Source organism: Danio aesculapii, chromosome 1, assembly GCF_903798145.1.
Source record: "Danio aesculapii chromosome 1, fDanAes4.1, whole genome shotgun sequence".
Classification (NCBI taxonomy): domain Eukaryota; kingdom Metazoa; phylum Chordata; class Actinopteri; order Cypriniformes; family Danionidae; genus Danio; species Danio aesculapii.
In genome coordinates, this window is record NC_079435.1 from 2335691 (window position 1) to 2349470 (window position 13780).

At 38.9% G+C, this 13780-nt stretch overlaps 1 protein-coding gene across 1 annotated transcript; it reads left to right on the forward strand.

The window, feature by feature from the left end:
* The first annotated feature begins 1632 nt into the window (after positions 1 to 1632).
* LOC130229614 (B-cell receptor CD22-like) lies at positions 1633 to 5973 on the forward strand. Its single transcript, XM_056458546.1, has 6 exons — positions 1633 to 1687; positions 2262 to 2606; positions 2705 to 2950; positions 5337 to 5591; positions 5712 to 5790; positions 5907 to 5973. The coding sequence occupies exons 1-6, from the start codon at positions 1633 to 1635 to the stop codon at positions 5959 to 5961; spliced, it is 1035 nt and encodes a 344-aa protein (XP_056314521.1). The 3' UTR covers positions 5962 to 5973.
* Positions 5974 to 13780: the final 7807 nt, after the last annotated feature.

The window sequence follows — 13780 nt, forward strand, 5'->3', positions numbered from 1 at the left end:
GAGAATTATTGTCATTAAATCATCTCATTATCAATTATTTGTGAATTACTTTTGATTTAACATCAACACTTAACTGTTCCATATTTCAACACAATACAATCACATAATATGAACGCTCTCCCACATTTATAGCTATTAATACTGCCCTTATTTGAAATGTACAGTTTTTAACCATCATACTGATAACTCTTTAGTCATTCGGCAGAAGTACAATTCGAACCGCTGTGGTTTAAAACCCATTCCTACACAATTGAAAGTTGTATAAACATTTTTCCACAAGAGTTTTGGATGTATATATTTTGATCACTTAATATAGGCATATTAATTACGTTTTTAAAACCTATCCCTATCTTCTGTCATGCCTTGCCTGCATTTGACATGATGACGAGCTCCTCTGCTGAACATTTTTATTCCTGCACATTTGAGTAAGTATAATTTTCCAAGCAAGCAACTGTTCTCTGCAAATGGTGACTGACTGTTGCACAACTCAGAAAGTTCATAGACACCAAGGCTGAAAATGTGGTTAATGATTCACACATGATTCAAGTCAGGCTGGTCTGAGTATTTCAGAAACTGCTGATCTACTGGGATTTTCACGGTCAACCATGTCTAGGGTTTACAGAGAATGGTCCAAAAAAGAGGAAATATCCAGTGAGCGGCAGTTCTGTGGGCGCAAATGCCTTGTTCATGCCCGAGGTCAGAGGAGAATGGCCAGACTGGTTCCAGCTGATAGAAAGGCAACAGTAACTCAAATAAGCACTCGTTACAACCGAGGTCTGCAGAAGAGCATCTCTGAACACACAACACGTCCAACCTTGAGGCAGATGGGCTACAGCAGCAGAGGACCACAGCGGGTGCCACTCCTGTCAGCTAAGAACAGGAAACTGAGGCTACAATTCACACAGGCTCACCAAAACTGGACAATAGAAGATTGGAGAAACGTTGCCTGGTCTGATGAGTCTCGAACTGCTGTCATATTCGGATGGTCGGGTCAGAATTTGGCGTCAACAATATGAAAGCATGAATCCATCCTGCCTTGTATCAACAGTTCAGGCTGCTGGTGGTGGTGTAATGGTGTGGGGGATATTTTCTTGGCACACTTTGGGCCCATTAGAACCAATTGACCATAAGTGTCAATGCCACAGCCTATCTGGGTATTGTTGCTGACCATGTCCATCGCTTTATGACCACAGTGTACCCATCTTCTGAATCAGCTCAGACTGGTTTCTTGAACATAAAAATGAGTTCACTGTACTCAAATGGCCTCCACAGTCGGTACTAAGATGTACCTAATAAAGTGGTCAGTGAGTGTATATTCTGACTCTCAAAGTTTGGTCCGATACCATGTCATTTCCTGCTCCAGTTACGTAGGCTGGAATCAAAAAAAGAGGAAGAAATATTTCTGTTTGAGCAAGCATTTAAAAAAAAGTAAAGAAAAGAGAGAGAGATGTATCAGTTTGACGCCTCCTGAAGATAAGGGTCACCAGGACACGGTAAGTGTTACTGATTTACATGGGAAAATACCCAGATTAAAGACCAAATAGAAAAATTCACAAACCGTGAGAAACAGATAAATTCAAAGAGAATATTAAGGTGTTTTTCTGCTAACGTGTGTGTTGTAATTTTGTAGTGATGTCAGTGAGAATGGCTGCTCCTCTTACTCTGGTGCTTCTGCTCATGATACACAGTGAGTCAATGAAGAATTTTTGAACATTTGGTAACACTTTACAGTAACCATACATGTATAATGGATATGATAATATGCAAATTACTCAAGTCTGCCGACGTACGTGTCAAGCTACTTAAACTGGTAGTAGCGGTAAAGCCGTCCATACCGAGGTAGAAAGGGAACAGCGTCATACCACCTCGAAGTGTTCATACGTAGCCCTGGTTACATAATTCGCGGTCTTCAGACATGTATATAGGGCTACGTTTTCAGAATGAGCCTATGTTGTGATTAGTGCATGCTTTAACTCATCATTAATTCATAATAAAGTAATGTTAGGTTTACATATTAGTACATTAGTCTTTATCTACTGTTATTGTAAAGTGTTACCAAACAGTCTTTAGTTCATAATCAAAATAATTAGTAGTTTGTGACTTGTTTTATCTACAAGTCCAGTAATATGTCAACTTTAGAAAGCGCAAAGTATACTTAAATGCTGCATATTAAATATATCGTGTTCAATTTTAGCTATTTTAATAATGTTCATGAACAGCAAATCAATTTGAGTGAATGATTCATTTAATATGTGTTTCAGGAGTTTATGGTCAGTCTGGTTATAGTGTGAGTTACGGCTCTTCACACATCTGTGCACTAAAGGGCTCTACAGTGACAATGAGTTGCACTTATAGATATCCTTATGGAAGTTATGTCATGATGGCATTCTGGACCAAAGACCTTATAGAGGGTGAAGAGCCTACAGATCTGTCTGTGGACCCTGAATACAGTCAGAGGCTTCAGTATCTGGGAGATAAACAGCAGAACTGCACCGTCAGACTGAGTCATGTGACAGAGAAAGACGAACATGAGTATTATTTCAAATTCATAACTTATACAGATAGCAAATGGGTTGGTAAACCAGGAGTGCGTCTCTCTGTCACAGGTGACTCTCCTGAGGTTTCTCTCTTCTTGTGGTCATTATGTAGAATAATAATCAGTGTATGAGAGCAGCACTAGATATAATGTGTGTGTCGTGTTCAGATCTTCAGCTGGAGTCTCCTGAGAGAGTGACAGAGGGAGTTTCAGTCCGTCTGACATGTAAAAGCAGCTGTAATCTGACTGACACACCAACATTCATCTGGTACAGAAACTCACAGCCGTTGACTGAAAGGGATTTTCAAAATGATCGTGTCTACAGTTTAATAAGTAGAGGAGATGCAGGCTACTATAGCTGTGGTGTGCAGGGACATGATTACATCTCTCCTGCTGTTTATCTTGATGTCAGATGTAAGTTTTCATTTTTTTTTATTTACACCATTTAATAATTACCTTTTTAAAGCATTCAGAGTTGCAGTAATATTAAAAGTGGTCAATCCATACAAGTTGAAATACTAACATTAGCAATAGTGTTATCATGTAGGATGAAATATGTGACATTTAGTCTTAAGAAACACTTTGAAGTGGGCGTTCATAAGACTGCCATGACACATTTATAATAACCACATGATACGTTATGAATGTGATTTTATGCAGTCATTTGCTGAGTTTTCATTTTAAACGCATTCTTTGAGATGTCTTTGTCATAACCCTGACATAATCAAGATGACATAACTTGTCATAAATCTGTCATAAACATGATTGTCATGTGGCCATTATAATTGAGTCCTACATATTTTTCAGTATCAATTCTGTAACAGTGTCAATAATATTCAGTGACATTTAATAACAAATTAAATATTTACCACTGTAGATGAGGTTTAGATAAATATTAATGATGATCTTTAATTAATGACACGGTTATATGGCCTCATGACACTCATTGTTGGTGGGGGATTCTTAAGCTTTATAGACTCAGACTCAACTTTATTATCCCATTTAGGGAAATTAAAATTGTAGCAAGGTGCAGTAACAAAATATTACCCCACAACATACAATACATCATGTTGTAGGTGCATTTCCCTCCACCCTGGACTCAATTAATGACCTAATGGCCACCATTATAAGATTAAGATTTTCTAACTCTGTTTGTCCTGCAAATAGGAACTCTAAAATGACGTCCTAATGGCAACAGCTGGAACACAGAGTACAACGGGTGGTGTTTGAAAGGGTGTGCGTGGCTTGTCTGAAGAGCCAGGAGGGTTGCAGTTGGGAGGAGTAAGAAGGGTGCGCAACGTATTTGAGGATGGGGAGATTACCCTACTGAAAAAAACAACTTAAACCAGCCTAGGCTGGTTGGCTGGTTTTAGCTGGTCAACCAGGCTGGTTTCAGAGGGGTTTTGGCCACTTCCAGGCTGATTTCCAGCCTGGTCTTAGCTGGTCAGGTTGACCAGTCTAGCCAGGCTGGGAGCCCAGGCAAAACCAGCTATGTCCAGCTTAAACCAGGCAGCTCAAGCTGGTTTTAACTGGTAATTTTCCAATCTGACCAGCTAAGACCAGGCTGGAAACCAGCCTGGAAGTGGCCAAAACCCCTCTAAAACCAGGCTGGTCAACCAGCTTAAACAAGCTAACCAGCTTAGGCTGGTTTAAGCTGTTTTTTTTCAGTAGGGTACGGGAAGATTATCACTTGTTTGCAGGCATCCGGGAGTCTCTGTGCATTTGTTCAGTTCAGTTATTTACTGTAAATATTATGCCGTACCAAACAGAAACACATTATAATATATCACAGCTAAAACAAAACATCCAATAAAACCAGCTGTTACACATTTAAAATACTATAGTAACTTATAGTAAAGGGACATTTGTTGGAATAAGCATTATACTGTGTGTGTGTGTGTGTGTGTGTGTATATATACTGAAGTATTTTTTGAACACAGCATCAGAAATTAGTTATTGCATCTTAACGTGTACTACTCGAGGTATGGTCACGAGGAATCCTGCTTCAGAAATAACTCCTCTCCCTCAGTCCTCTTTCCATCAAGCAAGTTTCAGTTGGCGACGTCGCTAACCAGAGGTGGCAGTAACGCACCGAAAACTTTTTTGTCGACCACCGTAAAACAGGAAGAAGAAGAAATCGTCATTCTCGCCATCATATGGATTTACTTTCATCAGCTAGACACTGGCATCACAGCTCTGTGAATGTCGGTGCTGTCACTTATTGGTCCGCGATCGGTAAATGTAGCTTGTGTGGACGCTACTGCGCTACTTGACTAATAAAATAGCTTCGCTACTGTAAAGCTATTTGATTTAGAAAGTAGCGATGCTACCGCTACCGAGAAATGTAGTTAAGCTAGAAGTGTCACTACTTGTAGCGACGCTACTGCCTAAACACTGCTGATTATACACGTGTGCCAGCTCAATATTCATAACTCATAGTCATATAAGGCATAGAGGGATGCATAATCTATATCTGATGAATATTATGTAGATTATTCACTTTATAGCAGGAATGCACACATTATTAATTTCAACTTTAATCGACTCGTAATTTCTGCTGCGTCACTCAGAAGAGTATGTACACTTAGTGTTTTAAAGGGCTGCACACGCGAGCCGTTTCTACACTAATGTTTATGACAGATTTATGACAAGGTGTGATATATTTTCTTATGTCAAGTTGTCATAATTGATATGATTATTAATGAAGTTATTAAAATAAAAACAGCAAAAAAGCATCAACATTTTTAAACTGATCTTCATATTTATTTTTAAGTCTTGTTTTCACATGTTTCTCCTGCAGATGCTCCAGATACTCCTGTAATCTCCGTCAGTGGATCTGCTGTAATAATGGAGGGAGATTCGGTGACTCTGACCTGCAGCAGTGACTCAAACCCTCCTGCTGAAATCAGCTGGTATAAAGGAACACAACATATCGGATTTAGAAGCATATTCAGCATCTCAAAGATTAGCTTTAATGACAGCGGAGAATACAAGTGTAGAGCCAGAAATGAACACGGAGATGAATACTCTGATCCTGTGACTTTAGATGTTCAGTGTGAGTTAGCTGTGCCAATACTTTGTGTCTTCTGTCACTTTTGTTGGTGAAGCTTTTATCATCACACTCCTGTAACTTCTTCAGTCTGGAGAGTTAATCCTGATCTGCTTCGTCTTTCAGTTCAACAAGGCTCTGGGAGAAAAAGGACTGTGATCACAGTGGTGTCTGGAGTATTCATCATCATGCTACTATTTGTAATGTAAGTAAAATAAAGCTCATATTCATGTAATTGACTGTCAACCTAATGCAGAATTATATCTGACTATGTATTTATTAAACAGCATAATGACTACTGTTTGCTTTTTTTTTTGACAGTCGACTGAAATGGATGAACAGAATATTTCCAGTAAACGATTATGAGGTGAAATGATTAAAGAACCACAAAATAAACTCAGTAAAATAATAAAATGAGTCTTTATTTTGTCCTTTATTTACTCTCTCTGTTTCCCTGTAGAATGATGGTGTCAGTGTAAACACATATGCAGGTCTTGACCTCCAGTCCAGATCACCTGACGTGTACAACACACTCACTGTAAGTGAAGAATTAAACACTACACATGTATAAGAGTTTGTTTACCCAAGAGTCAGGCAATAAATAATGTTTTCCTCATAGACTGTCCATCCCAACCCTGCTGTTCACCAGACGAGCTCTTCTGACTATGAGAATCTGTCAGTAAACTGGAGATCAGCAGTAGATCTTCATTAGTCAACAGAGACTAAACAACCTTGGATTTATTTACAAGCTAGACTAGAAGAGTCATTTTGCCAACATACACATATTCCTTCCTGTATAAATGCATTTATTATTTTCATTATAGCCATGTTAAGATGAACCACATGTTATATGCGCAGTAAATAATTTTGGCCACTAGAGGGTATTGTTTGGGGTTATTTCGATACTGGTGCTAAATCGATACTTTAAAAATGGTACCAGTGCCAAAACGGATACTTTTTATCCACAAAATTATTTGACAAAAAAAATTATGTAATCATTATAATTGAACAATATAAATATATATTTATAATAAGCTTAAAGTAAACATCATTCATATTTTATATATTTGAATAGCATTAATATATTTCTTCTGATCATTTGTTTGTTAGCATGAATGCAAGATTAGCTTTATGCTGTTAACATTACATTAGCTTACTACTACCTGTGGAAAAGCTGTCATCAAAATCAGGGAACACCTTTTCTTCTGGGTTTGGGGCTTGTGACTACTCTTACAAGGACATCAGTGATCTAATGATTTGCCTTAATCTGAATAAGACAGTAATATGATTCAGGTGTTTACATGAGCTGCTTTATTAATGTTGCATTCATGATTCCCAGTTACATGTTATAGCACATAAATCCATCAATGTTATTGCGTCACCAGCCTATAAATGTTTCCTCCGCAGTTTGTGTCTGTGGTCCTGTAAGATCATCAAAAATCACTGTTTATGTGGTAAAGTATTGTGTTAATCATATTAAAATCAGAGTATTGGTGTCCATGTAAACGTACTTACTGAAAGTACCAGAAGATGTCACAAGCTGTCAAAGACTCACCTTTAAGTTGATTCCATGCGCCCTCACATTTCATAAGTTTGACGTGTCCCCATACACGCAACTCTTGTAAAGCATCTGCTGAATGTTGATGTGTCAGAATCCTTGCTTGTAAAATACAGCCATACTTTAGAATGCTTAATTTTAGCAAATTAGATGAATGCGCTCATGCGTGTGTTGATGGAGTCGCTCACCACATGTGCCGTAATGCGTGCTTTGCCTTTTATAAGCAACAAGAACAAACACCTGACATCGCTGATGGTGTCAAAGCCTTAAAGCTGTTTAGGATTAAATATTTAGAGATGATGTGACACAACGCATACTTATGTGTGCCTTTTATGCAACCCTAACCCAGTAGCTCACATTTACATGATATTTAAACTGCTGTCGCCACTGGCTTGCATGGTTCGGGATCTGTAGAGCTGCGCATCGTTGGATTTGCTCTTCAATATTTGGACTCTCAGTAGTGATTATTAAACCACACTGAACTGAGCTCAACTGAACTGAACTTAAACACTACAAACTGAACTACACTGTTCATATTTACTGTTACCTTTTATGTGAAGCTGCTTTGACACAATCTACATTGTATAAGCGCTATACAAATAAAGGTGAATTGAATTGAATTGAAATTGCTTATACGCTTTTTTTCATTCAGATGGCGCTCTGTGGCGACGCAGAAATATGAACAGTGTCCTGAGTTGTGGCTGGGCGCCCGCGCGGTGTGTGTACCCTGATAGAAACCTATGTTTAGAATTCAAAAATGCATGGCGTTGCGTGGCGCGACGCTGCACATCACCGAGCAGCGCTTCTGGTGTGCGACTTGCTTTACGTTCTTGTTGCAGCACCAGTGGCACCAGAATTAGGCACCGAAATTCCTATGATGATTCGGTCTGATGCATACTAGTTATAAAGGTCCCCAACGCTACTAGAGGGCGAGTATGTTCACATACTCCATACTGTTCACATTCATACTAAATAGAATGTACTTTTCTAACAGCTGAGTAGTACTGAAATTCAAATGCAGTACCTATTTAGTAGTAGGCAGTTTCAGACGCAGCCCAAGACACTCACCTGGGACTAATCATTTTTAGTGCATCTACTAAACACACGGCCCCTTACACCAGAGTTTCCCAACCCTGTTGATGAAGGCACACCAGCAGTACACATTTTCATTCTCTCCCTAATCAAACACACCTGAATCAACTCATCAGAACATTAGAAGAGACCCCAAAACCTTAAGTTAATAGGTCAGATGAGGGAGACATCCAAAACATGAACTGTTGGTGTGCCTCCAGGAACAGGCTTAGGAAACACTGCCTTACACCAATAGCATATATGCAGAAGTATGCGGAAGGACTTTTAATTTGTCAATAACCTGGGTCGAGTGCTTCCGGTGAACTGTATGCCATGACAAAATCGGCGCGTTTAAGATCTGTTTTCTTTAAAAATCAGCGATCTCCACTGGCTGAGTGATATCTGATATACAGTGGGTCTCAGACTGTACAACAAGCACTGCATTAAATTACATTCCCCCGGCTATGTCTTTAAAATATCAACATTTATGTTACCGCAGTATATTCAATGGAGCTTCTGCGCTAGCCTGCTAATTCTCACGGGCATGTGCGTGTAAATGTCTTTACATCTAATTTTACGCTTGAGTAACTAAATGAAAGCTGAAGTCTATTTAACTGATTATTTATTATTTACATACAACATCGATGCTGTATAAGGAACCGTATAATTAATTTTTTAATTCTTCACTTTCGCCAATTGGTGATGTTTTTTCCTCGCCGCTGTCGCCACTGGCTTGCATGGTTCGGGATCTGTAGAGCTGCGCATCGTTGGATTTGCTCTTCAGTGTTTGGACTCTCAGTAGTGATTATTAAACCACACTGAACTGAGCTGAACTGAACTTAAACACTGAAAACTGAACTGAAACTCAATTTACTATAATCTTCTATGTGAAGCTGCTTTGACACAATCTACATTGTAAAAGCGCTGAACAAATAAAGGTGAATTGAATTGTCACATTAACCGTTCACCAGGAGTTAATCAGTATGGAAAGAAACACTAGCTCTGCATATACCCTATTACAGTGTTTCCCAACCCTGTTCCTGGAGGCACACCAACAGTTCATGTTTTGGATGACTCCCTCATCTGACCCATTAACTTTAGGTTTTGGAGTCTCTTCTAATGCAGTTTCCTAACCCTGTTCCTGAAGGCACGCCAACAGTACACATTTTCATTCTCTCCCTAATCAAACACACCTGAAACAACTCATCAGAACATTAGAAGAGACTCCAACACCTGAAGTTAATGGGTCAGATGAGGAAGACATCCAAAACATGAACTGTTGGTGTGCCTCCAGGAACAGGGTTGGGAAACACTGCCCTATTATGTCATATTTTACACAACTGACACATTTGAAACTTGTATAACATTTGTATGCAAGATGTTTGCATTTATACATTTAGACGAGTTGATATATGTAAATTAAATATGGTTTTTAAAATCAATCCTGATCTTCTGGCATGTGTTTCCTAATATTTGAGATGACGACATGAGCTCCACTTTCTAAGCAAGCAATTGTCTGTAGACATGAAGGCTGAAATGTAGTTAACAAAAGGCACGCATGATTCATGTCCGATGTTTTGCTTTTTCCAGTGATAGACCTGCAGACTCTTCATCTGTTAAATTCAGACATCTCTAAACAACACTGTCAATAACACGAAGTGAAGTTTCACAAACTATTTTCGAGAGGAGCACATGACATGATCGACTACAGCTGATCCTCATTGCTAATCATTGCTAGCCTATCAGATCATTCTAAAACCACTATAAATATCCTGCCTAAACTTCATTCCTTATCTTCGTTTTTGGAACCCCCCCAACCCTCCCCACCCCCCATCCTTCCCTTCTCCCTCTTCCATGATTGGGCAACACAGTGACTCAGTGGGTTAGCACAGCTGCCTCAAAGACCACAGGTTCAAGTTGAGCCAGTCGGGTCCTCCAGTTTCCTCCCAGAGTCTAAAAACATGTACATAAGTGAATCATAATACAGTCACAAGCACTTAACGCATACATAGCAAAAGGGGGCACTCGAAAAACACCTGATCTCGTATCCCTCCTAATGATCATTGACCAGGCGGGAACCTTAGGCTCATCTATCTCCGAGCTCAGGGTTCTCTCCTGGGACAGCATGCCAAACCTGCTATCATAGTCGAGCATTGTCTAAGTGTGAACTCTTGAATGTATATTTAGTTTAAAAACACGTTTTTTAGCCTTCTGTTCATTGACTCTCAAGGTTTGGTCAGAGATCATGTAATTTCCTTCCTCATTTTTTTATTCGTGACCCCATAACTAGGGAAGAAACGCTTTGTGTTTGAGCAAACACTTTCTTTAAAGCCAAAAACTTCTTTAAAGCCTGATAGAGATCAAATTCACCAGAACACGGTAAGAGCTTGTTAATAATATTGGAAACAGCCTGATTTATCCTGTTGATGTGACTTAAAATATGACAAAACAATCTGAATTTGACAAATTCAACACATTCAGATTGATTTGTCATATTTTAACCTTCACAAATGAACAGATGTAAACAGGTGACTCTCCGGAGGTTTCTCTCTTCTTGTGGTCATTATGTAGAATAATAATCAGTGTATGAGAGCAGCACTAGACATAATGTGTGTGTTGTGTTCAGATCTTCAGCTGGAGTCTCCTGAGAGTGTGACAGAGGGAGATTCAGTCAATCTGACATGTAAAAGCAGCTGTAAACTGACTGACACACCAACATTCATCTGGTACAGAAACTCACAGCCAGTAACTACAAGGAGTATTCTAAATGAACTCTTCTTCAGCTCAGTATATCTTTTAAAAAGTGCATTAGTGTTATTATGCACATATGCAGGTCCAAAATAAGCATAAATTCTGCTTATTACACATATAGGGATGCACGGCAACTCACAAATAACTTGAATAAATACCTAAATATTCTTCAGCTTAAGGTGCTTTGGTGAATCCGACTCTGTTGTGACCAGGGGTCCGTTCTTCATCCCTCGCTTAAATGATCTAAGATGATTTGGCAGATCTTGGAACTTTTAATTTTGATAACAAATCTCTGACTAATTTGTTCTTCAAACAAGTTTGTGAATCAGATTGAAATGTCTGGATGAACTGATCTGAGTACGCTGCGTGTGTTGTGAAGGACAGATCTATCGATCCTCGAAATCATGATCAGCAATGCATCGATTGCCTGACAGCACAGCAGCGTAATGACATCATCTGATTAATATTCAATTATCCATGTGAGCAAAATTAGATAAAATTAGCAGTGAACGGTTTGTTAAATAAGACACGCCATAACTTTCCACATTTGTTGTGAGCTGCAGGCTTCACACTTTCATGTGTCAAGAGTATTCATTATGTTTTTCAATGCATATCAATGTATTTAGTTCTACATTTAGAGAAGATTTTCTTTATTACAGTAGCCTAGGCCTACTCAAGTTTTTTTTAATCGGCGTAAGGAATAACTGCATAAATTAAATTTGCATCAAAAAAGCATTTTGATATCGGTAAAGGTGTCTGCAACTTTTTTGAAGCATCAAATCACTGTCATATTAGCGGTCACAACACATGCATGACTTCATAAATTATTATCCTTTATTATTATTATTATTTTTTAAAAAGTCGAATATTATGCATGAACATGTTTGTGTCTAAAAGTTCATATCAATACATTTTCTCTTTAAACCACCAGGTGGCAGTCTTTGTGCTTTATTTCGGAGTGCAGATTGCATAAGTTTTATTAATATATAATTTCAACTTTATATATATTTAACTTTATATATTAATATATATATATATATATATATATATACTATTTTTCCAACTACTTTATATAACTACTATTTTATATAACTACTGTAAGAAAATATCAGCATTTGGTACATACTTTCAGTATTATCTTGAACTGACCCGATCTAATCCTGTTTATATGAAATGAACCTGCTCCAAAGAGCATAGAATCGCCAAGAGGCAACAATCTAGTTCGATTTGTGAAACAGCCACTAGATGGTGAGGCGGCCATTTTTGAATAAAAATTCCAATAGAGCAACAGCATATTATAAGTCTGCAAAATAAACTGTTAAAAGTGCTGATGATTGTGATAGTGAGTGTTGTATTGTGGTCTTACAGGTTGTAGCTCAGCTTTAATGCGCTTTTTAAATAAGTGAGGTTTATTTATAAACTAATTTCGAGAGGATCACGTGCTTATGATTTATCACAGCTGGTCTCGTATTAAGCTAATCAGTAACATCCAATCATATGAGCCATAAGCTACTATAAATAACCACAGTCTTAAGTCCACTTTATCTTCGTTTGGAAGAAACCCCCCTTCCTCCTCCTTCACTATAGATCGGGTGGCACGGAGGCCCAGTGGTTAGCACTGTTAGCCCCACAGCAAGAACACTGCCAGCCCTGGTCCTGCCAGGTCGGTAGGTGTTTCTGTGAGGAGTTTGTATATTCTCCCCATGTCCGCGTGGGTTTTCCCCTGGTTCTACGGTTTCCTCCCACCATCCAAATATATACATCATGCATAACAATCAAGCATTTGTCTAGCCTCCTTTTTTCCTTGTGTGTTCCCTTAGCTACTGCAGACGGGGAGTTCTGAGATCCACCGAGCTCGGGCTCCCCTCTTGCCCTGCAAACAGGAGGAAGCCCCGGGCTTGAGGATCCCTTGAGCTCGGGGCTCTTTCCCGGGACAGCATGCCAAACAAGCTTTTGATGAATCATCAGTTAAGTGTGAACTCTTGAAATAAATAAAAAACAAAGCAGCTGTTTCCCATCTCGACAGCAATAAGATCCAATGGACAGCTGATCGCTTTCACTCCAAAATGGCAGAACCGGGGAAGTTGCTGGGCACTGCTGTTGCAATGGAACATTCTATTGAGTGTCGCCTCTAGGTCATTCTAAGCTCTTTGCCTGCTCCCTAGCAGGTTTGAGCTAGTAAAACTGTTGCTCTGACAACAAGTCTCAGATGATTTTTGAAGAACGAAAAGATCCTGGATCATGTCAAATCGTCAATATCCAAATCCAGCTAACTGAGAAATCCACGTACGAAGAATGGACCCCAGTTCATTCATGACAAATTGCATTTGTTTATTGTTGTTATTATTGTTATATGCATATTTAATCATTCATTCATTTATTTTCCTTCAGCGTAGTCCTTTTATTCATCAGGGGTCGCCACAGCAGAATGAACCACCATGCATATTTAAACTTGTGTTTATATTTGTATTGTTTAGAGTTGTCTACCTTAGTGTTTCCCAACCCTGTTCCTGGAGGCACACCAACAGTACATATTTTGGATGTCTCCCTTTTCTGACCCATTAACTTCAGGTTTTGGAGTCTCTTCTGATGTTATGATAAGTTGATTCAGGTGTGTTTGATTAGGGAGAGAATGAAAATGTGTACTGTTGGTGTGCCTCCAGGAACAGGGTTGGGAAACACTGGTCTACCTGATGGGTTTTAGCGACATATGGATCACAATATAGGGGCATAGGAATTAGGATGTGTTTGGCTCACAGTGTTTTGATCACACTTGATTTATTTATTTGCTGAAAATTAGAAATGGTTTTGAAAC

Coding starts and splice junctions, on each gene's coding strand:
- LOC130229614 (XM_056458546.1), top strand. CDS start 1,633: ATGTCAGTGAGAATGGCTGCTCCTCTTACTCTGGTGCTTCTGCTCATG. Junction 1,688..2,261: donor GCTTCTGCTCATGATACACA/GTGAGTCAATGA, acceptor TATGTGTTTCAG/GAGTTTATGGTCAGTCTGGT. Junction 5,791..5,906: donor ATCATGCTACTATTTGTAAT/GTAAGTAAAATA, acceptor TTTTTTTGACAG/TCGACTGAAATGGATGAACA.